Genomic DNA, 25715 nt, shown 5'->3' with positions numbered 1-25715 from the left:
GAATGGGAGAAAATTTTTGCAATCTACTCATCTGACAAAGGGCTAATATCTAGAACCTACAAAGAACTCAAACAAATTTACAAGAAAAAAACAACCCCATCAAAAAGTGGGCAAAGGATATGAACAGACACTTCTCAAAAGAAGACATTCATACAGCCAACAGACACATGAAAAAATGCTCGTCATCACTGGCCATCAGAGAAATGCAAATCAAAACCACAATGAGATACCACCTCACAGAAGTTAGAATGGCAATCATTAAAAAGTCAGGAAACAACAGGTGCTGGAGAGGATGTGGAGAAATAGGAACACTTTTACACTGTTGGTGGGATTGTAAACTAGTTCAACCATTATGGAAAACAGTATGGCGATTCCTCAAGGATCTAGAACTAGAAGTACCATATGACCTAGCCATCCCATTACTGGGTATATACCCAAAGGATTATAAATCATGCTGCTATAAAGACACATGCACACGTATGTTTACTGCGGCACTATTCACAATAGCAAAGACTTGGAATCAACCCAAATGTCCATCAGTGACAGATTGGATTAAGAAAATGTGGCACATATACACCATGGAATACTATGCAGCCATAAAAAAGGATGAGTTCGTGTCCTTTGTAGGGACATGGATGCAGCTGGAAACCATCATTCTCAGCAAACTATCGCAAGAACAGAAAACCAAACACTGCATGTTTTCACTCATAGGTGGGAACTGAACAATGAGATCTCTTGGACTCGGGAAGGGGAACATCACACACCGGGGCCTATTATGGGGAGGGGGTAAGGGGGAGGAATGGCATTCGGAGTTATACCTGATGTAAATGACGAGTTGATGGGTGCTGATGAGTTGATGGGTGCAGCACACCAACAAGGCACAAGTATACATATTTAACAAACCTGCACGTTGTGCACATGTACCCTAGAACTTAAAGTATAATAATAAAAAAAAAGAAAGAAAGAAAGAAAGAAAGAAAGAGAATCAGGCACTCAAAGCAGCCCTACAAATAAATTAGCGGGAAGAAAGGGACTAACATGTACAGGGCAGTCATAGAAATTCCAGGCACATCATAAGCATTACGTTGAGAAATAGACTTCCACAGAGTGACAACAAAAGATACTGAAAGTCAAGGCAACTTAAACAGCTCAGTCTGTTAGAAACTCATACAATTTCTGCTCATAAAAACAGATTTAGCAAAAGAAGACACATACCCAAAAGATATCCTGAAGAAGCTAACAGGAATTTAATTTCACCTCTAAGGCATATGGAAAAGGATTTATTAGAAGCATTTTATGAGGCATAATTAGATCTTATGACTTGGAGAGTAGGAGGAAAAAAGACAGCACATCAAAAGATATTACAAAGCAAATGGCTAACATCAAGTTGGGGCACTTCCACTAGCTTTCCTCTAAAAAGAAATGGCTTTTTTTGCCATCTGACCTATAGAAGGGACTTGAAACAATTTTCACACCCATCTTCCATTCTTACTCAGAATCACTTTTTCTTTCCAATAATTCCACTTTAAAAAGTGCTGCCCAATCCTAACCTTTTCCTTTTTCTTTCCGAATCAGATCCTAATCTGGCAACCATAAAAATTTCCAACTCCTCCTTTTTACTATTTTACTAAAATTTACTTCCACTGTTTGTGTTTCAACGCACCAACCAAATTCTAAGAGAAATCTATCATAGCCTAGTCTTCTCTTCAGATTAAAAACAAAAACAGTTCAGCTACTTGAGTTGGTCAGCTGTCAACTGCCCCTCCCAATTTCTCATTGTTATCTTCTTACAAATGTTCAATAGCCCTAAAGGTTGAAAGGAAACACAAAAATAAATATATTAGCATCATACACTTTTTAGAGAAAGACAGCACTTGCAACTAACCACAAATGGCCTGCTACCTTGGTAAAGCACCATCAACAGCACGAAGACTGCAAGGCCCAAATGATGCTGTGCTCAAGTCCAATTACTATGAAATTCCAGGGGAGTTACTGGATATGAATCTAAGCAAATGAAAGATGTTAAAGGCAGCAGTGAACTGGGACTCCAAGAGAAGGAAAAACTGCTTAAAAGTGTGATCCATCTCATGTGCCCACTGGTCACAGAAAGCACCCTCCTCAGACATTCTAGGAACTCCATCTGCCACGTTCCAAAATTTATTTAGCATTCAGGCCACTACCGAAGTCATGCAAGTTAGCTCATCCTGCCAAAGATGGGTAAATCCTCCTAAATTACAGCAGATGCTCAGTTTCTTCAGTTTGTATGGTTATCAGAATCATCATCATCAAACATCAATCCAGCCATTTTCTAGGAAGATTATGCAAATCCTGAACTACATCCTTCTACCCTTCCATACTGATTTTTATCTGACAGATGTGGAGAATATCAGCTTTTATTATCACTCAGCAGTTAAGTCCCCACATTGTCCCTCTTTTGCACAGAATGACAATACCAATGCAAGGCAAAAAGAATAACATTGAGGAATATCAGTGCTATTAATCATAGCAAAGAGGTAAAAAAATAGTGTCTGAAAAAATATTAATTTCTCAACTTATTCATATATTTTAACTTTTGTATAAAAATTTCTAGGTATGAAATACTAAAACACCAACTAGAAAGAAAAAGGTCTGGATGCCTGCTCTTCTGACTCGGGCTGGCCTCGATCAAGTAAAAACTCTAATATCTCAAATTTTTCACCTGTTAAAATGGAGATAGCATCTCTTCTACCTCCATCATAAAGCTATTTTGAAGAATGAGGATTCACAGAAGGATTAAGTACAAAGCACCATGCCATGTAAGATATTCTTATTGGAAGGCAGCTTTACTGAAGTGGAAGGACTATGAAATTTGCAGGGAGACTCACCTGGGTCCAAGTCCCATCTGTAACCCTAGCAGCTGTTCATTTGTTCCTCTGATAAGTGAGGAAGATCATTATATTGTAGGGTGGTAGGGATTAAATAACACTGCACATGGAAAGCACCTGGCACACACTATACACAGGGAATGTTAGTGCTCTATTATAAGCAAGGTTTTTCTGGGAAAAAAAAAAAAATTGCCCTTTTCAACTTTGGCCTCAGTCCTATACAAAGATCCTAGAATTCAGTTTGCACGAGGGCTTTTCAAATATAAGTGCATAGGAACACAATCACATTATTCAGAAAATATTATGTTTCAGAACTGCGACTAGTCTATAAACCTCAAAACAAAACAGAATGCGCTTAATTTCATGGAAAAGCACATGATGATCTGCCTGGCACAACTAGTGCCTTTGACATTTTATATTAACAAACCATGAGCTGTTGCCCAAACTCATTCACCAAGCACAAGACCTACAATCTAACACTCCATTCTGAGTTCTCACTGAGATGAGCAAGAGTCACCTGAAATCGGCCGGGCGCGGTGTCTCACGCCTGTAATCCCAGCACTCTGGGAGACCAAGGCGGGCAGATTACGAGGTCAGTAGTTCGAGACCAGCCTGCACACATGGTGAAACCCCGTCTGTACTAAAAATAGAAAAACTAGCTGGGTGTGGTGGCGGGCACCTGTAATCGCAGCTACCCAGGGAGGCTGAGGCAGGAGAATCGCTTGAAGCCAGGAGGCGGAGGTTGCAGTCAGCCAAGGTCATGCCACTGCACTCCAGCCTGGGTGACAGAATGAGACTCCGGCTAAAAAAAAAAAAAGGCACCTGAAATCATCAAAAATGGTGTACTCATAGGGAGCCAAGCCCAGGCATGTTTCTTCTTGGCTCCCACAGGTGAATTTGAAGTGGCAAGAGAACTTCGTTGATTCTTGTTTTTCTCATTTTAGTTTTACTCTCTATTAAATTGTTACTTTTTACAGTTCACTTATGGATGACAAGTTATTTCCTGTTGGTAGCTGCAATGATTGGGAATTTTGTGATCTGTAAACGAATATCTCATAGAGACCTATTTCCTGTTGGATATGAGACAACAGAGAACACAGTTTTTGTCCACTTGTCTTTTTTAAGGTCAAATCGATGAGAAATTTCTTGCCCTCAAGTAAGGAGAACAACTCTGATACCTGGACTGGCAAGCTTTTGTGTTTCTGTGTTTATTTTTCATCTGTGGCTGAACCTGTAGAATTGAGGGTGTACATTCTCTATCTATATGTCTATGTATCTGTTATTCAGAAAGTCCTTTATTTCTCATTGTGAGTATGTAATGTTTTCCTGTCTCCAGATGGTATTAATAAATTAGATGGTAAAGGCTCTTTAAAAATAAATAAAGCCCCATTCTGGATTCATTTTTCCTCTCAAACTCTGTAGAACATAACCAATTTGAAAAGCCTCTAGATTTGGGGGGTGTAAAAGTTCCATGCAGCTTGAGAGCCATCAGTCATTAAGCCCCTAGTTCCACCCCAAGTCTTGCTGTCCAGAAGCTCAGTCCACTGGGGAGTAAAGAGGCGCTTTAGTAAGTTAAATTAAAGCCACAAACATGGCTGCTCCCTAAGGGAGATAATGCTGCGTTAAAAGAAAGAGAATTATTTGTCTCTTCCCATTTTCTCCGCTAAATGAGGAGGTTAATAATAAGGCCTCCTTAGCCATGCGTGTTTCCACTGCAGGAAACACCATTCGTGCCCGTTCTGGACTCACCACCCGGCAAGTACCAACGCCCCCAGCACCATCGCCCTGCTAGGCTGACAGACCCCGGGCTGATTTTGACCTTGCAAGAAATGCAAAAGCAACTTTGGGAGGCAGAAGCCAGGTGCCCCGACCTTACCCTCGCTGGAGTTCCCGAAGACCTCGGCTGCACCCGCCACCCGGCGTTCGGATGCCAGCACCGCTACGACCAGCAGCTGCAGGAGCCCCATTGCTGCCAGGGCCGGGCTGGGCCCACGCCAGGGCCAGGGAGGGATGCGGGCGTGCGCGCCGGGGCCCCGCAGCCTCGCCCGCGCTATCCCGGGGCGTCCGCACCGGGCGTCATCGCCTGCCAGGTGCAGACGCCTAGCACCTGCCAGCTCCGCAGCCGCCGGCGCGCGCCCCGCCGCACTCCTAGCGCCAGCGAGAGGTTTCCCCTTCCGGCACCTGACCCCAGGCGCGCGTTCCCGCGCCTCCTCCCGGGCTCTCGCTGCGTCACTCCGGCGGGTCTCCGGGCGTGGGCGGCGCTGGGGCATTTCCAGGCAGCGCGCGCCTCCTGCCGGCGCGCGGGGAACACGCAGCCCGCGACGCTCCCGGGAGCCCCCAGGACATCCTGGCTTGAGGTCCAGTCTTCCCACTTTTATCTCACCAAGTAGGCAAGCCACTGTGAAAGTACAAAATAACTTTCTGTTGCGGACTAACGTCACCAACCTTCTGTTTCCGTCTTTAACGGTCCTTTACAACAGCAAAAAAAAAAAGAGGAATCGGTTGCGAAAAACACAGTCGAAGGTTATTTCCCCCGGTAGCAACTGTCTTCGCTGCTGAGGCTTATGTTAGTGTAACAACGCCAGGAGAATGCTGTTTGTGTAGTAGCGCACTAGTCATGAGCACTACATTTAAAAACAGTTTCGTTTTCTCTAAGCGAAATATCCTCGAAGACACGGCCTTGGTCTGAACTTCCTCTCAAGTCTCATACCTGAGTGCTGTTTAAGGGACAGTAGTCCATGTGACAGATGGCTCATCGATGATGTGGAATTAGACGCATAGATTTAAAGTTATTTGGGGAGGATTGTCTTGCTTTCCTTCCCTGGTTTTGGTTTTTTTACTTACATATTTTGATGAGCAACTTACAGCTTGGAAATTACATGTTCAGTTAACCTACTACTAAGCATCTATAGCTGTGACCATAATGTGAAGAGGTGTTAAAGACAAAATTATTCAATGATACTTGAAGCAACGAACGAAGACTATTGAGGACTGTCTCAGTTGGCATAGGGACCACTGCAACTGGGTCTTGCAGTGCGGAAGAGGGACTGGGCTCAACTCTGAATACAGCACGGGGAAGAGGGAATTGGTAGCCAACCAGCAGCATGGAGTTCAGCGGATGGAAAATTACTAAGAGGAAACATCAGAGGTAAGGGGCATTTAGTGAAACTGACGTTCTAACAGGACTCATCCTGAAGACAGAACATCACCTGGGGGATGGTGGAGGGTGAGGAAACATTAGATATGGAGGAAAGGGGGGATCTTCGCTAAAACTGGATTTTTACAAAGAAGTGCACAGATGGACCTAGCAGAAGATTCAGAAGCCGTACTAAAGTTTGGCCAAGCAAATAATCTTTGCCACAGGCACAGTTCCTTTTCTGCTCTCACACTGCCCAGTCCAAATTTTCACACCTTTGGTACTACTATCTATTTCTGTAATGCTTATTCACTCTCCCACGTGCCCCTATTCCTATAACCCTCAGTAGATGAAATCCAAGGAACATGAAAGGAACAATTATGATAAGGGTAGCATCTAAATCAGTGGATGGATTATTCAATAAATTGTGTTATTACTGATTAGCTGCACTATGGGCAGAAAGAATCAGAACACTATCTCACACTAATTGTGAAAACAAAATCGCAAAGTAATAAACCATAGAACTAGCAGAAGAGGGCTCTCTCTCTCTTTTTTTTTTTTTTAATAAATTGATCTCAAAAAGGGAGGAGCTTTCTAAGAAGCAAAACAGCAAAGGAAACAACCATAAAGGAAAATATTGGTAGACTTGGCTACATAAATACTTTTTACATAAATATTTAAATTTTATTAAACACATAAGCAATATGAAAAGGCAAGTTGATGACCAAAAAATAAAAATTAGCTAAGGACACGAATAGGGAATTTCACCCAAAAAAAAAAGAAATACAAATTACCAGTAAATACATGAAAAAAGTTCAATCTCACTAGTAAACAAACAAATCAAATTAAGAAATTAATATATAAATATTTTTAAAGTATAAGAACATCCAGTATGGATAAAAGAGCTGAGAAGGAGGCATTCTTAGTAGGTAGGGATAGTGGGAATATACACTTCAATAAAGTAATCTGCATCAAAAATGTTTAAAAATCTTATTTTTGTAGATTTGGTATAATCCACTTTTAGATTTAAGTATGTAATTAAATACATATATAAAAATTAGTATAAGCTGGGGGAAGTGGTACATGCCTGTAGTCCCAGATACTCAGGAGGCTGAGGCAGGAGGATTGCTTCAGCCCAGGAGTTCAAGGGGGCAGTGCTCTATGATTGCACCTGTGAATAGCCACTGCCCTCCGGCCTGGGCAACATAGTGAGACCCCATCTCTTAAAAAAAATTGAGTGTACAAAACTATTCATGAAGGTATTATTTAGAGTATCTAAAACAACCTAAATGCCCAACAATTAGGAATTAAATAACCTATGATACAGCTTTATACTAGGATCCTGTGCAGCCCTTCATTTATATTCTGATTGAAGTCTTTATGGAAAGGCAACTGATGATGCAATAAGTATATATAGTATGTGGTTTTTCTTTTTTTTTCTAACATACATCTTTTATTGACTCAGAGGAATGGATACACTTTTGTTGTTTGTTTGTTTGTTTGTTTGTTTGTTTTTTGAAATGGAGTCTTGTTCTGTCGCCCAGGCTGGAGTGCAGTGAAGCAATCTTGGCTCACTGCAACGTCCATCTCCTGGGTTCAAGCAATTCTCTTGCCTCTGCCTCCCAAGTAGCTGGGATTAGAGGCACACACCACCATGTCCAGCTAATTTTTTTAGTAGAGATGGGGTTTCACCATGTTGGCCAGGCTGGTCTCGAACTCCTGACCTTGTGATCTGCCTGCCTTGGCCTCCCAAAGTGCTGGGATTATAAGCCACCACACCTGGCCTGTAATTTTTTTTAAAAGACAAGATCTCACTATGTTACCCAGGCTGGCCTCAAACTCCCAGATGTAAGAATTGAAGAAAGAGAAAAAAACAGGAAAGGTGACTTAGAAGTCAAGGATGGGTTTATTGTAGAGAAAACAAACCTGAGAGGGGCTTCTGGCCAGTTAGGTTAGAGGCACACTCTCTTACGGACTAAGAGTTTTTAAGGATTTAGGGTGGGAGTGTTTATCAGAGGCTTAGATTGCTTCTGTGTCTGTTGTGCTTATCTGGGAGGGAGAGTTGTGTGTCTGTTCCCATACATCTTTTCGCAGCTGCAGGCATATCCCTGAGTCTGCTTTTACCTTCCCTATCTTAGTGCATCTGAAGGGAACGGAATGTACTTATTAAGGCCCACTGTTTTACTGGGGTCCATTGTATGAGGGTGAAGTTTGGCAGTTACCCAAGAGACTTTCCCCTCACCTCCCTTTGTGCCTGAGCTGTCTTATCTGTGTTTTACTGTCTCCTCTTTCTGGCTGCTTATAGTTAGAAGAGAAGTGATTTCCTTGAAATGCATGAGGCTAGAAAGGGAGCTGGAACTTAAAGTGGCGGTGTTTGTCCAAGATGACGGTGCTCCTGCTCTGTCACCAGACTCAAGCAATCCTGCCACCTCAGCCTCCAGACTAACTGGGACTGCAGGCTCATAACCACTGTGCCTGCCTTGTTTTCTTTGTAGTATGCATTCCTGGTTATGTGCATAGAAAAAAAGGTTGAAAAATACATGCCAAAATGTTTAAAATAGTTATCTTTAGGTGGTTAAGAATGATTTTCTTTGCACATTTCTGTGTAAAAATTCTACATTGAAGTGTATCATTTTTGAATAAGAAATTATGATTTTGTAAAAGATACATATAATTTTAAAGGTTTTCTTGTAAAAGCATTCAAGATATAAGTACATCTTCCTGAGTATGACACATACATGCTTTTTGTGATGCAACTCCTGTTCATTTCCCTAGGTTCTTGCTGCAACTAAAATCAGACCTCTACATGCGGGTCACGTTGAATTAATTTCAATTTCCTGAACTGAGCCTATTCTCTCTCCTCCATACCTTTGCATCGCAGTTCCCCAGGCCTGCAGTTGCCTGTGCATGCATGACAGCTGATCACAGATGTGTCAGCAATCAGAACAGGGCCTCATTACCTTGGCTTCTAAGTACGGTATTGTGACAGCTTGGGAGGATGATTGGCTGGGGTTCCATGCTCATGTCAGAGTTCCATTGGAGAGCTGAGAAGCAAACAAGCTTAGCAACTTTGCAGATGAGTTCATTTTTCCTATGTATTGAAAGGAAATGCAGAAACTGAAAAGATTCCCAAATCCAAGATACGCATTACTAGAGCCTTAAAGTCTGTTTAGGCCAGACTCAGTGGCTCATGCCTGTAATCCCAGTACTTTAGCAGGCCAAGACAGGAGGATCTATGGAGTCCAGGAGTTCAAGACCAGCCTGGACGACATAGTGAGATCCCCATTCTTACAAAAAAAAAAAAAAAAAAACACACAGAAAAAAAAATTAGCTGGGCGTGGTGGGGCACATCTGTAGTCCTAGATACTCAAGCGGCTGAGGCAGGAGAATTGTTTGAGCCTAGGAGTTTGAGTTTGCAGCAAGTCATGATCATGCCACTGTACTCCAGCCTGGGTGACAGAGCAAGACTCTGTATCTAATAAAACAAAAGTCTGTTAAAATTTAGAAAAGGAAGGAAGGGCAGGAGGGGGAGAAGGAGGAAGGGAAAAAACTTACCCTAGATTTTTAAATAAAACCTAAGATACCTTAAATGGAGCTGGGAGCGGGGATCCAGGGAAAAGGCAGGATTGAACCTCTGTGAAATTTGCCCGTTCATTCTTTCCCACTCTAATCTCACCTTCATCCTGTATTTTTTAATTCGTGTGCTCTTTTGTGGGTAGTGATTTACATTATTTGACTGTTCATTAAGTTAAATTCAATAAATGCTTATTTAGTAGCTATAATATGGAAATTATTATGCTAGGAAACTCATTCATTTGGTTGATAAATATGTGCCGTGCTAAATGTTAGGTGCTAGGTACCGGAAATATCGAAGCAGGATATGTTTTCTGCCTGCAAGTAGCCCGTGGACTGGTGGGTGAATTAGCGTGAGGTACAAATAATTATACCTCAGTGTGCTAAGTGCAATAACAGAAGTGTAAGGAACAATTATGTTAAAGATTGGGAGCATTTAACTTACTTTCAGAATTCAGGAAAGTCTTTTATAAAGATATGTTCAAAATAAGATTTTGTTCACTAGTATAGTGGTGAGTAAAAAAATAATAATAGGCCGGGCACAGTGGCTCACGCCTGTAATCCTAGCACTTCGGGAGGCCAAGGCGGGTGGATCACCTCAGGTAGGAGTTCGAGACCAGCTTGGCCAACATCGCGAAACCCCGTCTCTACTACAAATACAAAAAACTTACCCAGGTGTGGTGGTAGGCGCCTGTAATCCCAGCTACTCTGGAGGCTGAGGTAGGAGAATCACTAGAACCCTGGGGGCAGAGGTTGCAGTGAGCCGAGATCCCACCACTGCATTCCAGCCTGGGTGACAGAGTAAGATTCTGTCTCAAATAAGCAAATAAATAATAAAATAAGGTTTTAGGACTGTGTGGACAATCACCAAGGGAGCAAAGTGGAGATGTGGATGGAAGTGTGGGCATTTCATACATGGAAGAAAGAATTATAGGTGTTTTTATATGGTGTGCATTTTTGTAAAACAGCAGAACATGTTTAGGGAATTTCAAGGAGTGTGGTGTAGAAAAATGCTTATTTATAGTTATTCATCCCGGCACTAGGAACATTTTAGATATTTAATAAATTGCAACTGTATTAAAGGTATTTAAAAATTGTTAAAGGTGTTTTTCTGAAAAAATAGTTGTTACAGTCATAAAAACCAAAGCACTTACAAGATTGACTATTGAGTGGCTCACTGCTGAAGCCGGTGAAGGTTATGTGAGGGTTCACTATATTCTCTACTCTTCTATATCTTTGAAACTTTTAATAATATAAAGTTTCAAAGAAAGTATTCACCAAAATTGTGTGTTTAAAATATGAGATCTTTAATACTGGGTTCCTGCTCCTAAAACCATATAATCCAGTTGGTGATGCCAGAGAAGCAAATGAAAAAGCATATGAGAAAGTGTCCAAATCATGAAAGGAAGAAAGGAGAGGTCCCTATGGACTCTTGCAATTCATAAAATTTATATGAGAAGTGTAAAACTTAAAAAGGTAGGGTAAGGATTAAATAGCAGGAAAGAAATTGCTTTGGGAAAGGTAAAGAATGAGGAAACAGCTAGACCAGTGGTTCTCAGTTGGGGGCAATTTTGCCCCCCGGGGACATTTGGGACTATCTGGAGATACTTCATGTTGTCATAAATGGATTGGGGGGATGCTGCTGGTATCTCCGGGGTAGAGGACAGGGATGCTGCTAAACATCCTACAATGCACAGGTCAGCATCCCACAACAAAGAATAATCTAGCCTAAAGAGTCAAGAGTGCGGCCATTGAGAAATCCTGAGCTAGATGCACAGACTATATTTGGCAGGTGGGTTATTCCTGAAGTCTACGGCTTCAAGAGCTTCATAAACCCCTTTTCAAATGTAGGCTAAGTTGAGAGTCTGGTCTGGGGAAAGGGTCCACAGCTTTTATCTGATTCTTAAAAAGATCCGTGGCCAAAAGAGGCTGAAGAACCAGGAAAACCAAGGGGTCAGGGCCCTTGGCTGAAACAGAGGATTATTTCACTCAGAAAATTATCAAGAGGTGAGGCTGGGTCTGTTTGCTGGAGCCAGATTATAGTAAATCTTGACAACTAGGCAGAGATAGTTGGACATCAACCTGAGGTCTCTGTGGAGGCACGGAAGACCTACTAGGAAGATAGTGGCAGGACAAAAACTGTGTCACAATATGAGTTGTCTTGAAGTGACTTCTCTACTTCAAGCGCCCAAGTTCCCTTCAATCACGCTGCAAAACTTAGTATCCTTACGGAGTGGACTAAACTGTATTCAATCAGTCACCAATCCGTATTAATTATTTTTCTCAAAAATATATTTTAGTCTTTTTTTCCTCTCTTATCAGGGTCAACACCCTATTCTAGGCCCAGCTCACCTTAATCTTGGACAACTGCAAAACCTTCCTCTTGGTGAGTCCTTGGCTTATTCATCTTTGCACACTGAGCACTGGATATACTTCCTGGCATGTGGCAGGCATTCAGTAAGGTACACGCTCAAGTGAAGGTGGGAGGAAAAGGTTGTAGATTCCCCCAAGTTACAGTTAGAACAAATTATGGAGTGATTTCTCATTAGTTCCATTATGGGGAGCATGCCTCATCCACGTTCTTAATGAGGCCCCAGTAAGTCTGTAGACTGTTTGGGGATGAGGGTGGGGCATGGGTGTGAAGCAGAAGTGGTGCTTCCCAGCAAGGGTTGGGATAAATCCAGCAAGCTGAGTTCCCCGGGGACTGTGTCCACCACCTACCCCGCAGCCGCAGGAAGGTAATCACGGATAATCAGCCTGAGAAAGAGGATATGAGAGTTTGTTTGATGTCTCCAAACCTGTTATTTGCCGACTCCAAACTCATTTCTTACCAGACTATCCTCAGGCTAAATTTCCTTAAATACCAAGTTTCTATTATCACTCTTCACACTTAAGCTCTCAATAAGTCCCAACTCTAAATCTAAATTGTGCAGCTGATTTTTCTTGGCTGGGCCCGGTGGCTCATGCCTGTAATCACAGCACTTTGGGAGGCCAAGGAGGGCGGATCACGAGGTCAGGAGACGGAGACCATCCTGGCTAACATGGTGAAACCCCGTCTCTACTACCAAAAAAAAAAAAAAAAAATTTAGCCGGGCGTGGTGGCGGCGCCTAAAGTCCCAGCTACTCGGGAGGCTGAGGCAGGACAATGGCGTGAACCCGGGAGACGGAGCTGGCAGTGAGCCAAGATCGCGCCACTGCACTCCAGCCTAGGCGACAGAGCCAGACTCCGTCTCAAAATAAATAAATAAATAAATAAATAAATAAATAAATATAAATAAATAAATATATCTACTCTTCAATGTAGTCAATAAGTAAACACATGAGAGGATAGGAGAAATCACTAAAAAAAAAAAAATCCCCGCTGAATCCAACAATCTCTGAAGCCTTTAACACCTAACAACCTCAAAGAGAGTATTTCAGCCCCTCAAAGCGATGGACCCCAGGCCGCTCCCCAGTTACTCAAAAGATCCAGCCTCTCCTCTGGTGTAGCCCGCTCTAAGGCCGCCTCGGCAGTACCACCCACTCCTGACGGGGCGGGGAGTTCTCTCCGACCCCACCCCTTCCAAGAAGGCAGCGCTGGGATTGGCCATGACGCGTACCAGAGCTGCCCAGTCGCGGAAGAGCAGCTGTTTTGGCGTCTGTTTGCTGCAGGAAGAACATGGCGGATCGGCTCACGCAGCTTCAAGACGCTGTGAATTCGGTGAGGAATTTCATTCCATTAGCCTCTGTCTTTCTCTTTCCTGAGGTAAAGCAAGGGAGAAAAGGGGCCCAAGAGGCAAAACTTGGAAGTGGAAAGCGGACTGAGAAACAGGGCTTCGGCATAAAGCGCTCTCTCGGGAGGCGCCACCGCGAACTCGGAGGTGTGAGGCCGGCTGCCGGGCGGTGCTTGAAGGTGCGGGAGGGAGCAGCCTCTTTCGCTTGAGGAGACCGGGAAGATTGCTCTTGTCCGGGTGGGGCCGCCAAGACTTGTCGGCTGCGCGGTCCTGTCGTATTCCCTGAGGACAGTTTTATTTTCTTGGCAGCGGTGCTTACGGGATCTCTTTTGGGGGTTGGGAGGAGAAGCAGGAGCTCTTTTCTTTCCTCATCAATTTGAATCCACCAAGGGAGATCTCGTGCTGTGGATGACTGGGTTTTTGTAATGAAATGCCAGCCGAGAGTATTCCTTCACCAGCGCTTTCAGGTTGGTGAGGAGCGACGCTGAGGTGAGAGATTTTCTTTCATCTTCGCTCCTTCCTGTGGGCCCAGAGCCTCCTTCCATCTCTTGTCTCTTGGCCACCCCTCAGAATGCATCAGTTTGGGGACATCTTTATGATAGGAAATCTTCTGATTCTCGTATGTCTTTCCGTTTGAGTCTTTCTTTTTTCTTTTCTTTTCTTTTTTTTTTTTTTTTTTTTTTTTTTTTTACTTTGGAGACTGTGTCTGTCGCCCAGGCTGGAGTACAGTGGTGCCATCTCGGCTCACTGCACCCTCCGCCTCCGCCAAACAAGTAGCTGGGATTACAGGCGCCCTCCACCACGCCCGGCTGATTTTTCTATTTTTAGTAGAGACGGGGTTTCACCATGTTGCCCAGGCTGGTCTCGAACTCCCGGCCTCAAGCGATTCTCCCGCCTCGGCCTGCCAGAGTGCTGGGATTACAGGTGTGAGCCGCCGTGCCCGGCTTACAAGTCTTTTTTAACGTCTCCCCCAAATTCTACGCTCTATTAAAGGCCAAGTCTTGTAGGTAGCTCCCCAGCTTTGTTCCTTCTGGTAATTTTTCCGCCAAGCTATGCCTGAGTGGAAAGCAGAAGCAAAGCCAGAGGATGCGCATACAGTCATGGGCCCTTAATGAAGGGGTTATGTTCTGAGAAATGCATGGTTTCGGCGATAACTTTTTTTTTTTAATAAGTAGAAGTACAATGTATAATAACGATGAAACAGTAAATACATAAACCAGTAACAAAGTCATTTAGTATCATTATCAAGTATCGTGGACTGTACTTAATTGTATGTGCTAGACTTTCATACACTGGCAGTGCCGTAGGTTGCTTTACAGCAGCGTCACCACAAGCACAGACCGCTATGATGTCACTAGGCAGTAAGAATTTTTCAGCGTTGTTATAACCATAGGGGACCGACATAATATATGCATCCCGTTGACCAAGACGTCAGTGGGTATTCTCTTGCTGCAATGGGTATACTTATTACCATTACCAGTTACATAGTTTTCTGTTAAATAGTTTTCCATTGATAGTTATGTTTCTCATTGTCTGATTGTGATTTAACGTCCTAGATAAGGGGCTAGAGAGAAAACATGCTGAGAGGAAAACCTAAGTACCTGGTTTCTTTGCCAGTTTTTTTTCCTCACTGTAAGCTAATAACTTGGCATTTTTCTTAATACATCAGGCTTTGTACACTTGAAGAGTGTGAATCTACTTGTGATAAACTGATCTACCCTGGGTGAATAACACTAGTTTTTAAGGCTGAGAGGACCAGCTTCTAAATGTTGAATTCACCAAGATAAATTCTGCCCAGCAGGGACTTGCCTGAGCTGCCAGTCAGCCTTCCTCAGGGAACTACTCCTTTGAGATTTTACAAAATCAAATTGTAATGATGCTGCTGGATAGAAATCTTATTTTAGGGAAACTTTTGCATATTCATACATGTCTTGTAACTAGAAGGATAGTAAGGACAGAGTGAATATGGCCTTAACTCCAGGTTAGGCATGCTGATAATTGGATTTTGGAGAAAAGCCTTTAGGATAACTAGTATGAGTGCCTACTGTGTATAAGCACTATCATGTTTGCAAAGAGATACTCCTTAAGGAGGTTAAAAAAATGTCATATACTCAGGAGACATTTAAGTGATGGAAAAACAGTATGTGGTTAGGGAGTTATAATGAATTGAGTATTTTCAGCTTTAGGTTCTGAAGTAAATTGGAATATGGAGTGATGTGAACCAAAATAGAGGGAATCTTCTTAGCATTTATCCTAATCAGATTTGTATAACTTTTAACATTTGTTCTACCCTCTGAAAACCATGAGTGCAGAAGCTATGTCGCATTCACTATGTCTCTATAGTGTTTAAATGTAGTACTTGTCATAGTTATTTTCCATAAAGTTTTGTTGACTAAATGGATCTTAAAAGTTTTTTTTTTTTTTTTTTGAGACGGAGTCTCTCTGTGTCGCCCAGGCTGGAGTGCAGTGGCCGGATCTCAGCTCACTGCAAGCTCCGCCTCCCGAGTTTACGCCATTCGCCTGCCTCAGCCATTCTCCTGCCTCAGCCTCCCCAGTAGCTGGGACTACAGACGCCCGCCACCTGGCCCGGCTAGTTTTTTGTATTTTTTAGTAGAGACGGGATTTCACCGTGTTAGCCAGGATGGTCTCGATCTCCTGACCTCGTGATCCGCCCATCTGGGCCTCCCAAAGTGCTGGGATTACAGGCTTGAGCCACCGCGCCCCGCCTAAAAGTTTTTGAAGGATGGAACAGATAGACACTGTGTTGAATATTTTGTGTGTTTCCTCTTCCTCACAACAATGCTGTAATAGGAGAATGTATCCAATTTAAAAATGAAAAATGCTACCTGGGTTAATAGAGCTGGGATCTACGTTTGTATAGCGTCTGAGCACTTATTGCTCCATTACTATTATTAAAACCTGGGCAAAGCCATTTAGTCATAAGTGACTTTATGACTAGTTAGGTAATATGAAGGAGTAGTGGAAAACAAGTCAGTAGAGTTGACTTAGATTGTTGAAAGCTTCAAAACAGCCTGAGTTGGAGATTTACCTTGAAGACAGTGGTGGAGTAAGCTCAAATGTTTTTATCAGGGTAAAATAAATAACCTGGTGAACTGGCAAACAACAAGAAGGCTATTGTAATAATTCTGGTGTGAGGTAATTGGTTGAACTAAGCAACAATAATGATAGAAGGAAAAGAGGAAGATTTGTAGTATTAGCATAATTTGAAGATCAAAGGAAAGCAAGAATCTGAAGTTAGACTGGTTGACTAGGAGACTTTCAATACAAATTAAATATTAAACAGAGGAAACAGTTGCCTTTGAGTTCTGTCATTGAAACAATGGCAGAGAAACCCAAAGGAAATGCTTATTAGAAATAGGAGGTTTGAGAGGTCAAGACTAGGTGAGAGAAATTGGTGGGGAGGATAGGTGTATTTAATTTGGAGATGGTAAGGAATTGATATTCTCCATCTTTAAAAGTACTTACGGAGTACTTTTAGAGTACAAGAGTTTAAAAATTGAGTCTTGAACAGATACATTTCTGATTACTCAAGGTGCTTTTCTGAGCAGCCTTTTCCCCACTATTTTTTTTACACTTATAACTACTCCAGTCTCAGAAAAGGAATCATATACTTTGTGCGTGAGTAATAAATTTTTATTAAACGTGATGCCATACTTAGATATTTACAAGTCAAATTTGCTCTTTTCCATCACTGTCCGCAAAAAGTCTTTACTTGTGGCTTACAATAAGTATTGGCCAGTGTTCTCTTATCATTTTACTATAACAAGAAAAGAAAGATTGTTTTGTATTTCAACTGTTCCAACTAGATTTATATCAAATTTAACTTCACCTAGATTGATACCAAACTTAGTTTCTTTGCAGAATTAAAACATGTAATCAACTGGCTTATTTTATCAACAATTACTCCTTTCTGTTTTATTCCCTTGCTCAGAGATTAGCATTACAGAAACTTATTGTTGTTGCTGTTACCAATAAAGTCCTTAAAACTGATAAGTCCTTTCTAACCTCGACATGTTTTCTTTGGCCTAAGCTTGCAGATCAGTTTTGTAATGCCATTGGAGTATTGCAGCAATGTGGTCCTCCTGCCTCTTTCAGTAATATTCAGACAGCAATTAACAAAGACCAGCCTGCTAACCCTACAGAAGGTAAACAGATTTTCTTAGCTTCTCTTATTTTGACTCTCACATTTTTTGTTATCCTTTAAAATTAGATTTCTTGAGAAATTCAGCTTATTTTGTTTCTAAAAATATTGTTACTTGAGGATATTGCAAGTTTTGTTTGTTGTAAAAAACTTAGTCAATTCACCTAACATCTCATAATTCTGGTTCATGTCAGATAATAGATTGTTACTCCTTTAGAGGAGAATTTGTATTAATTTAGCTGAGTGAGGGACCTTAACAAGGAAGGCATCCCATTTATAAATTTCTTTTTTTTTTTTTTTCTAAATCTTTTTTTTTTTTTTAATTTATTTATTATTATTATACTTTAAGTTGTAGGGTACATGTGCATAACGTGCAGGTTTGTTACATATGTATACTTGTGCCATGTTGGTGTGCTGCACCCATCAACTCGTCATTTACATCAGGTATAACTCCCAATGCAATCCCTCCCCCCTTCCCCCTCCCCATGATAGGCCCCGGTGTGTGATGTTCCCCTTCCTGAGTCCAAGTGATCTCATTGTTCAGTTCCCACCTATGAGTGAGAACATGCGGTGTTTGGTTTTCTGTTCTTGTGATAGTTTGCTAAGAATGATGGTTTCCAGCTGCATCCATGTCCCTACAAAGGACACAAACTCATCCTTTTTGATGGCTGCATAGTATTCCATGGTGTATATGTGCCACATTTTCTTAATCCAATCTGTCACTGATGGACATTTGGGTTGATTCCAAGTCTTTGCTATTATGAATAGTGCTGCAATAAACATACGTGTGCATGTGTCTTTATAGCAGCATAATTTATAATCCTTTGGGTATATACCCAGTAATGGGATGGCTGGGTCATATGGTACATCTAGTTCTAGATCCTTGAGGAATCGCCATACTGTTTTCCATAATGGTTGAACTAGTTTACAATCCCACCAACAGTGTAAAAGTGTTCCTATTTCTCCACATCCTCTCCAGCACCTGTTGTTTCGTGACTTTTTAATGATCGCCATTCTAACTGGTGTGAGATGGTATTTCATTGTGGTTTTGATTTGCATTTCTCTGATGGCCAGTGATGATGAGCATTTTTTCATGTGTCTGTTGGCTGTATGAATGTCTTCTTTTGAGAAATGTCTGTTCATATCCTTTGCCCACTTTTTGATGGGGTTGTTTGTTTTTTTCTTGTAAATTTGTTTGAGTTCTTTGTAGGTTCTGGATATTAGCCCTTTGTCAGATGAGTAGATTGCAAAAATTTTCTCCCATTCTGTAGGTTGCCTGTTCACTCTGATGGTAGTTTCTTTTGCTGTGCAGAAGCTCTTTAGTTTAATGAGATCCCATTTGTCAATTTTGGCTTTTGCTGCCGTTGCTTTTGGTGTTTTAGACATGAAGCCTTTCCCCATGCCTATGTCCTGAATGGTACTACCTAGGTTTTCCTCTAGGATTTTTATGGTATTAGGTCTAACATTTAAGTCTCTAATCCATCTTGAATTAATTTTTGTATACGGAGTAAGGAAAGGATCCAGTTTCAGCTTTCTACTTATGGCTAGCCAATTTTCCCAGCACCATTTATTAAATAGGGAATCCTTTCCCCATTTCTTGTTTCTCTCAGGTTTGTCAAAGATCAGATGGCTGTAGATGTGTGGTATTATTTCTGAGGGCTCTGTTCTGTTCCATTGGTCTATATCTCTGTTTTGGTACCAGTACCATGCTGTTTTGGTTACTGTAGCCTTGTAGTATAGTTTGAAGTCAGGTAGCGTGATGCCTCCAGCTTTGTTCTTTTGACTTAGGATTGTCTTGGAGATGCGGGCTCTTTTTTAGTTCCATATGAACTTTAAAGCAGTTTTTTCCAATTCTGTGAAGAAACTCATTGGTAGCTTGATGGGGATGGCATTGAATCTATAAATTACCTTGGGCAGTATGGCCATTTTCACGATATTGATTCTTCATGAGCATGGTATGTTCTTCCATTTGTTTGTGCCCTCTTTGATTTCACTGAGCAGTGGTTTGTAGTTCTCCTTGAAGAGGTCCTTTACATCCCTTGTAAGTTGGATTCCTAGGTATTTTATTCTCTTTGAAGCAATTGTGAATGGAAGTTCATTCCTGATTTGGCTCTCTGTTTGTCTGTTACTGGTGTATAAGAATGCTTGTGATTTTTGCACATTAATTTTGTATCCTGAGACTTTGCTGAAGTTGCTTATCAGCTTAAGGAGATTTTGGGCTGAGACGATGGGGTTTTCTAAATATACAATCATGTCATCTGCAAACAGGGACAATTTGACTTCTTCTTTTCCTAACTGAATACCCTTGATTTCTTTCTCTTGCCTAATTGCCCTAGCCAGAACTTCCAACACTATGTTGAATAGGAGTGGTGAGAGAGGGCATCCCTGTCTTGTGCCAGTTTTCAAAGGGAATTTTTCCAGTTTTTGCCCATTCAGTATGATACTGGCTGTGGGTTTGTCATAAATAGCTCTTATTATTTTGAGGTACGTTCCATCAATACCGAATTTATTGAGCGTTTTTAGTATGAAAGGCTGTTGAATTTTGTCAAAAGCCTTTTCTGCATCTATTGAGATAATCATGTGGTTCTTGTCTTTGGTTCTGTTTATATGCTGGATTATGTTTATTGATTTGCGAATGTTGAACCAGCCTTGCATCCCAGGGATGAAGCCCACTTGATCATGGTGGATAAGCTTTTTGATGTGTTGCTGAATCCGGTTTGCCAGTATTTTATTGAGGATTTTTGCATCGATGTTCATCAGGGATATTGGTCTAAAATGCTCTTTTTTTGTTGTGTCTCTGCCAGGCTTTGGTATCAGGATGATGTTGGCCTCATAAAATGAGTTAGGGAGGATTCCCTCTTTTTGTATTGATTGGAATAGTTTCAGAAGGAATGGTACCAACTCCTCCTTGTACCTCTGGTAGAATTCAGCTGTGAATCCATCTTGTCCTGGACTTTTTTTGGTTGGTAGGCTATTAATTATTGCCTCAATTTCAGAGCCTGCTATTGGTCTATTCAGGGATTCAACTTCTTCCTGGTTTAGTCTTGGAAGAGTGTAAGTGTCCAGGAAATTATCCATTTCTTCTAGATTTTCCAGTTTATTTGCGTAGAGGTGTTTATAGTATTCTCTGATGGTAGTTTGTATTTCTGTGGGGTCGGTGGTGATATCCCCTTTATCATTTTTAATTGCGTCGATTTGATTCTTCTCTCTTTTCTTCTTTATTAGTCTTGCTAGTGGTCTGTCAATTTTGTTGATCTTTTCCAAAAACCCAACTCCTGGATTCATTGATTTTTTGGAGAGTTTTTTGTGTCTCTATCTCCTTCAGTTCTGCTCTGATCTTAGTTATTTCTTGCCTTCTGCTAGCTTTCGAATGTGTTTGCTCTTGCTTCTCTAGTTCTTTTAATTGCGATGTTAGAGTGTCAATTTTAGATCTTTCCTGCTTTCTCTTGTGGGCATTTAGTGCTATAAATTTCCCTCTACACACTGCTTTAAATGTGTCCCAGAGATTCTGGTATGTTGTATCTTTGTTCTCATTGGTTTCAAAGAACATCTTTATTTCTGCCTTCATTTCGTTATGTACCCAGTAGTCATTCAGGAGCAGGTTGTTCAGTTTCCATGTAGTTGAGCGGTTTTGATTGAGTTTCTTAGTCCTGAGTTCTAGTTTGATTGCACTGTGGTCTGAGAGACAGTTTGTTATAATTTCTGTTCTTGTACATTTACTGAGGAGTGCTTTACTTCCAATTACGTGATCGATTTTGGAGTAAGTACGATGTGGTGCTGAGAAGAATGTATATTCTGTTGATTTGGGGTGGAGAGTTCTATAGATGTCTATTAGATCTGCTTGCTGCAGAGATGAGTTCAATTCCTGGATATCCTTGTTAACTTTCTGTCTCGTTGATCTGTCTAATGTTGACGGTGGAGTGTTGAAGTCTCCCATTATTATTGTATGGGAGTCTAAGTCTCTTTGTAAGTCTCTAAGGACTTGCTTGATGAATCTGGGTGCTCCTGTATTGGGTGCATATATATTTAGGATAGTTAGCTCTTCCTGTTGAATTGATCCCTTTACCATTATGTAATGGCCTTCTTTGTCTCTTTTGATCTTTGATGGTTTAAAGTCTGTTTTATCAGAGACTAGTATTGCAACCCCCGCTTTTTTTTGTTCTCCATTTGCTTGGTAAATCTTCCTCCATCCCTTTATTTTGAGCCTATGTATGTCTCTGCGTGTGAGATGGGTCTCCTGAATACAGCAGACTGATGGGTCTTGACTCTTTATCCAGTTTGCCAGTCTGTGTCTTTTAATTGGAGCATTTAGTCCATTTACATTTAAGGTTAAGATTGTTATGTGTGAACTTGATCCTGCCATTATGGTATTAACTGGTTATTTTGCTCGTTAGTTGATGCAGTTTCTTCCTAGCCTCGATGGTCTTTACATTTTGGCATGTTTTTGCAATGGCTGGTACCGGTTGTTCCTTTCCATGTTTAGTGCTTCCTTCAGGGTCTCTTGTAAGGCAGGCCTAGTGGTGACAAAATCTCTAAGCATTAGCTTATCTGTAAAGGATTTTATTTCTCCTTCACTTATGAAACTTAGTTTGGCTGGATATGAAATTCTGGGTTGAAAATTCTTTTCTTTAAGAATGTTGAATATTGGCCCCCACTCTCTTCTGGCTTGGAGAGTTTCTGCCGAGAGATCTGCTGTTAGTCTGATGGGCTTCCCTTTGTGGGTAACCCGACCTTTCTCTCTGGCTGCCCTTAAGATTTTTTCCTTCATTTCAACTTTGGTGAATCTGGCAATTATGTGTCTTGGAGTTGCTCTTCTCGAGGAGTATCTTTGTGGCGTTCTCTGTATTTCCTGGATTTGAATGTTGGCCTGCCCTACTAGGTTGGGGAAGTTCTCCTGGATGATATGCTGAAGAGTGTTTTCCAACTTGGTTCCATTTTCCCCCTCAGTTTCAGGCACCCCAATCAGACGTAGATTTGGTCTTTTTACATAATCCCATACTTCTTGCAGGCTTTGTTCATTTCTTTTTCTTCTTTTTTCTTTTGATTTCTCTTCTCACTTCATTTCATTCATTTGATCCTCAATCGCAGATACTCTTTCTTCCAGTTGATCGAGTCGGTTACTGAAGCTTGTGCATTTGTCACGTATTTCTCGTGTCATGGTTTTCATCTCTTTCATTTCGTTTATGACCTTCTCTGCATTAATTACTCTAGCCATCAATTCTTCCACTTTTTTTTCAAGATTTTTAGTTTCTTTGCGCTGGGTACGTAATTCCTCCTTTAGCTCTGAGAAATTTGATGGACTGAAGCCTTCTTCTCTCATCTCGTCAAAGTCATTCTCCGTCCAGCTTTGATCCGTTGCTGGCGATGAGCTGCGCTCCTTTGCCGGGGGAAATGCGCTCTTATTTTTTGAATTTCCAGCTTTTCTGCCCTGCTTTTTCCCCATCTTTGTGGTTTTATCTGCCTCTGGTCTTTGATGATGGTGATGTACTGATGGGGTTTTGGTGTAGGTGTCCTTCCTGTTTGATAGTTTTCCTTCTAACAGTCAGGACCCTCAGCTGTAGGTCTGTTGGAGATTGCTTGAGGTCCACTCCAGACCCTGTTTGCCTGGGTATCAGCAGCAGAGGCTGCAGAAGATAGAATATTTCTGAACAGCGAGTGTACCTGTCTGATTCTTGCTTTGGAAGCTTCCTCTCAGGGGTGTACTCCACCCTGTGAGGTGTGGGGTGTCAGACTGCCCCTAGTGGGGGATGTCTCCCAGTTAGGCTACTCAGGGGTCAGGGACCCACTTGAGCAGGGAGTCTGTCCCTTCTCAGATCTCAACCTCCGTATTGGGAGATCCACTGCTCTCTTCAAAGCTGTCAGACAGAGTCGTTTGCGTCTGCAGAGGTTTCGGCTGCGTTTGTTATTGCCCTGTCCCCAGAGGTGGAGTCTACAGAGACAGGCAGGTTTCCTTGAGCTGCTGTGAGCTCCACCCAGTTGGAGCTTCCCAGCAGCTTTGTTTACCTACTTAAGCCTCAGCAATGGCGGGCGCCCCTCCCCCAGCCTCGCTGCTGCCTTGCCGGTAGATCGCAGACTGCTGTGCTAGGAATGAGGGAGGCTCCGTGGGTGTGGGACCCTCCCGGCCAGGTGTGGGATATGATCTCCTGGTGTGCCTGTTTGCTTAAAGCGCAGTATTGGGGTGGGAGTTACCCGATTTTCCAGGTGTTGTGTGTCTCAGTTCCCCTGGCTAGGAAAAGGGATTCCCTTCCCCCTTGCGCTTCCCAGGTGAGGCAATGCCTCGCCCTGCTTCAGCTCTCGCTGGTCGGGCTGCAGCAGCTGACCAGCACCGATCGTCCGGCACTCCCCAGTGAGATGAACCCAGTACCTCAGTTGAAAATGCAGAAATCACCGGTCTTCTGTGTCGCTCGCGCTGGGAGTTGGAGGCTGGAGCTGTTCCTATTCGGCCATCTTGCTCCGCCCCCCTATAAATTTCTTTATTCAAGTGACCACTATATTGTCATGATAAATGAAATGACATACATTATGCTTAATTCCCAATTTGAGCTAAATGTATAACAGGATTGGTGCATATTTAATCATTAGACTCATTAGAATTTTTTTTTGAGACGGAGTTTCGCTTTGTCACCCAGGCTGGAGCGCAGTGATGCAGTCTTGGCTCACTGCAACTTTTTCCCCCAGGTTCAAGGGATTCTCCTGCCTCAGCCTCCTGAGTAGCTGGGATTACAGGCACATGCCACCACGCCTGGTTAATTTTTGTATTTTTAGTAGAGATGGGATTTCACCATGTTGGTCAGGCTGGTCTCAAACTCCTGACCTTGTGATCTGCCCACCTTGGCCTCCCAAAGTCCCGGGATTACAGGTGTGAGCCACCATGCCTGGCCGAATCATTAGAATCTTAGGACAGAAAAAGCTATATGAAGTTTCTGGTTTCATGAACTTAAAATTTGTTTCTGAAAACTTGAGGTTTTCTAATATCCTAATCTAGCAGTATCTTTATCTCTAGAGTATGCCCAGCTTTTTGCAGCACTGATTGCCCGAACCGCAAAAGACATTGATGTTTTGATAGATTCCTTACCCAGTGAAGAATCTACAGCTGCTTTACAGGTAAGCCTCTATTCCTTTGAGAATTTTACCAGTAATAGAGAATTTTGAATTAAAGGAGGTAGATTTAATACCTTTTGTCTGTGTCCATTTGTGCTGCTATAACAACATACCTGAGACAGTAATTTATAAAGAACAAAAATTAATTTTCTCACAGTTCTGGAGTCTGGGAAGTCCAAGATCAAGGCATTTATTACTCATTGTGCATGAGTAATGAATTTTTATTAAACATGGTACCATGTTTAGGACCATGTTGAGGACCTTCTTCCTGTTTCCTCACATGGCTGAAGGCAGAAGGGCAGAAGAGCAAGAGCTCCCTCTTCAACCTCAAGCCATATTTTAAGGGTACTAATTCCATCTATGAGAGCTCTGCCTTCATGACTTAATATCCTCTTAAAGGCCCCTCCCCCTCTTAGTACCATCACATTGGGGATTAGATTTTAATGTATGAATTTTGGAGGGGACACATTCAAATCGTAGTACCTTTTGTGATAATATTCAATTTTCCCTGATAAGAAAACCTCTTATTTTCCTCAATTTTGTCTCTTTTCCTAGTGAAGAATGAGAGGAGGGTGGCATTCTAGATGTGGAGTAGAATAATGGTGTCCAAACGTAGTGTGGAAGGGAGTTACTTACAGATATCTAGAGATCTCTAATTGAAAAGTCATTCTTTTTAATAATTCACATGGGGAAAATTCTTAAAAGTTATCTGATTTTTAGAATTTTTTTACTGAAAAATATATCACAATGATTGCAAAGTCATCCAGATTTAAAAATAAGTACATCTGCGACAGCTTCTCTCCTTCTAAACTCTAAAGATTTTAAAATTTGTGTTTTACAAAGGCTGCTAGCTTATATAAGCTAGAAGAAGAAAACCATGAAGCTGCTACATGTCTGGAGGATGTTGTTTATCGAGGAGACATGCTTCTGGAAAAGATACAAAGCGCACTTGCTGATATTGCACAGTCACAACTGAAGACAAGAAGTGGTAGCCATAGCCAGTCTCTTCCAGATTCATAGCACCAGTGGATACTATGTGGCTGAGAAAAGAACTATTTGAGTGCCATTAATAATTCTGCATCAGACTTAGATACAAGCCTTATCAACAATTACAGAAACATTAAACACTATGACACGTTACCTTTTTAGCTATTTTTAATAGTCTT

The 25715-nt window shown here is 41.8% G+C and overlaps 2 protein-coding genes across 5 annotated transcripts in view; one reads left to right on the top strand and one right to left on the bottom strand.

The window, feature by feature from the left end:
• The window catches only part of LOC105492160 (transmembrane 7 superfamily member 3), a 48657-nt gene extending 39624 nt beyond the window's left edge, over positions 1–9033 (bottom strand). The window contains exon 1 of one of the 2 annotated variants that reach the window (XM_071072003.1): positions 8961–9033. In XM_071072003.1, the coding sequence (XP_070928104.1) occupies positions 8961–9024 (64 nt within the window). In that variant the 5' untranslated portion in view covers positions 9025–9033. Of the gene's footprint in view, positions 1–4740; positions 5049–8960 lie in introns of those variants that run through there. The other variant, XM_011759145.3, reaches the window with a different exon arrangement.
• On the top strand, positions 5190–25689 carry LOC105492159 (mediator complex subunit 21). 3 transcript variants are annotated; one of them, XR_011609278.1, is made up of 5 exons: positions 5190–6012; positions 11874–11959; positions 12982–13273; positions 24452–24552; positions 25393–25416. XR_011609278.1 is itself a non-coding variant. In XM_011759143.3 (4 exons), exons 1-4 carry the CDS (start codon positions 13232–13234, stop codon positions 25567–25569), a joined length of 435 nt encoding a protein of 144 aa, XP_011757445.1. In that variant the 5' UTR covers positions 13080–13231; the 3' UTR covers positions 25570–25689. The 3 variants fall into 3 exon arrangements, 2 of the variants coding, with proteins under 2 accessions (XP_011757446.1, XP_011757445.1); XM_011759143.3 differs by lacking the exons at positions 5190–6012; positions 11874–11959 and adding an exon at positions 17338–17452 and having other exon boundaries at positions 13080–13273; positions 25393–25689; XM_011759144.3 differs by lacking the exons at positions 5190–6012; positions 11874–11959 and having other exon boundaries at positions 13031–13273; positions 25393–25689.
• Positions 25690–25715: the final 26 nt, after the last annotated feature.

Source organism: Macaca nemestrina, chromosome 10 (genome assembly GCF_043159975.1).
Source record: "Macaca nemestrina isolate mMacNem1 chromosome 10, mMacNem.hap1, whole genome shotgun sequence".
NCBI classification, from domain to species: domain Eukaryota; kingdom Metazoa; phylum Chordata; class Mammalia; order Primates; family Cercopithecidae; genus Macaca; species Macaca nemestrina.
Note: the sequence above shows the minus strand (reverse complement) of the source record. Positions and strands in the feature narration are given on the sequence as shown.

What these genes read in the sequence shown, in the direction of transcription:
- LOC105492159 (XM_011759143.3), top strand. Translation starts at nt 13,232, where the DNA reads ATGGCGGATCGGCTCACGCAGCTTCAAGACGCTGTGAATTCG. An exon ending in GCCTGCTAACCCTACAGAAG is followed by an intron (nt 17,453 to 24,451) that starts GTAAACAGATTT and finishes CTTTATCTCTAG; the next exon opens with AGTATGCCCAGCTTTTTGCA. An exon ending in AATCTACAGCTGCTTTACAG is followed by an intron (nt 24,553 to 25,392) that starts GTAAGCCTCTAT and finishes TGTTTTACAAAG; the next exon opens with GCTGCTAGCTTATATAAGCT.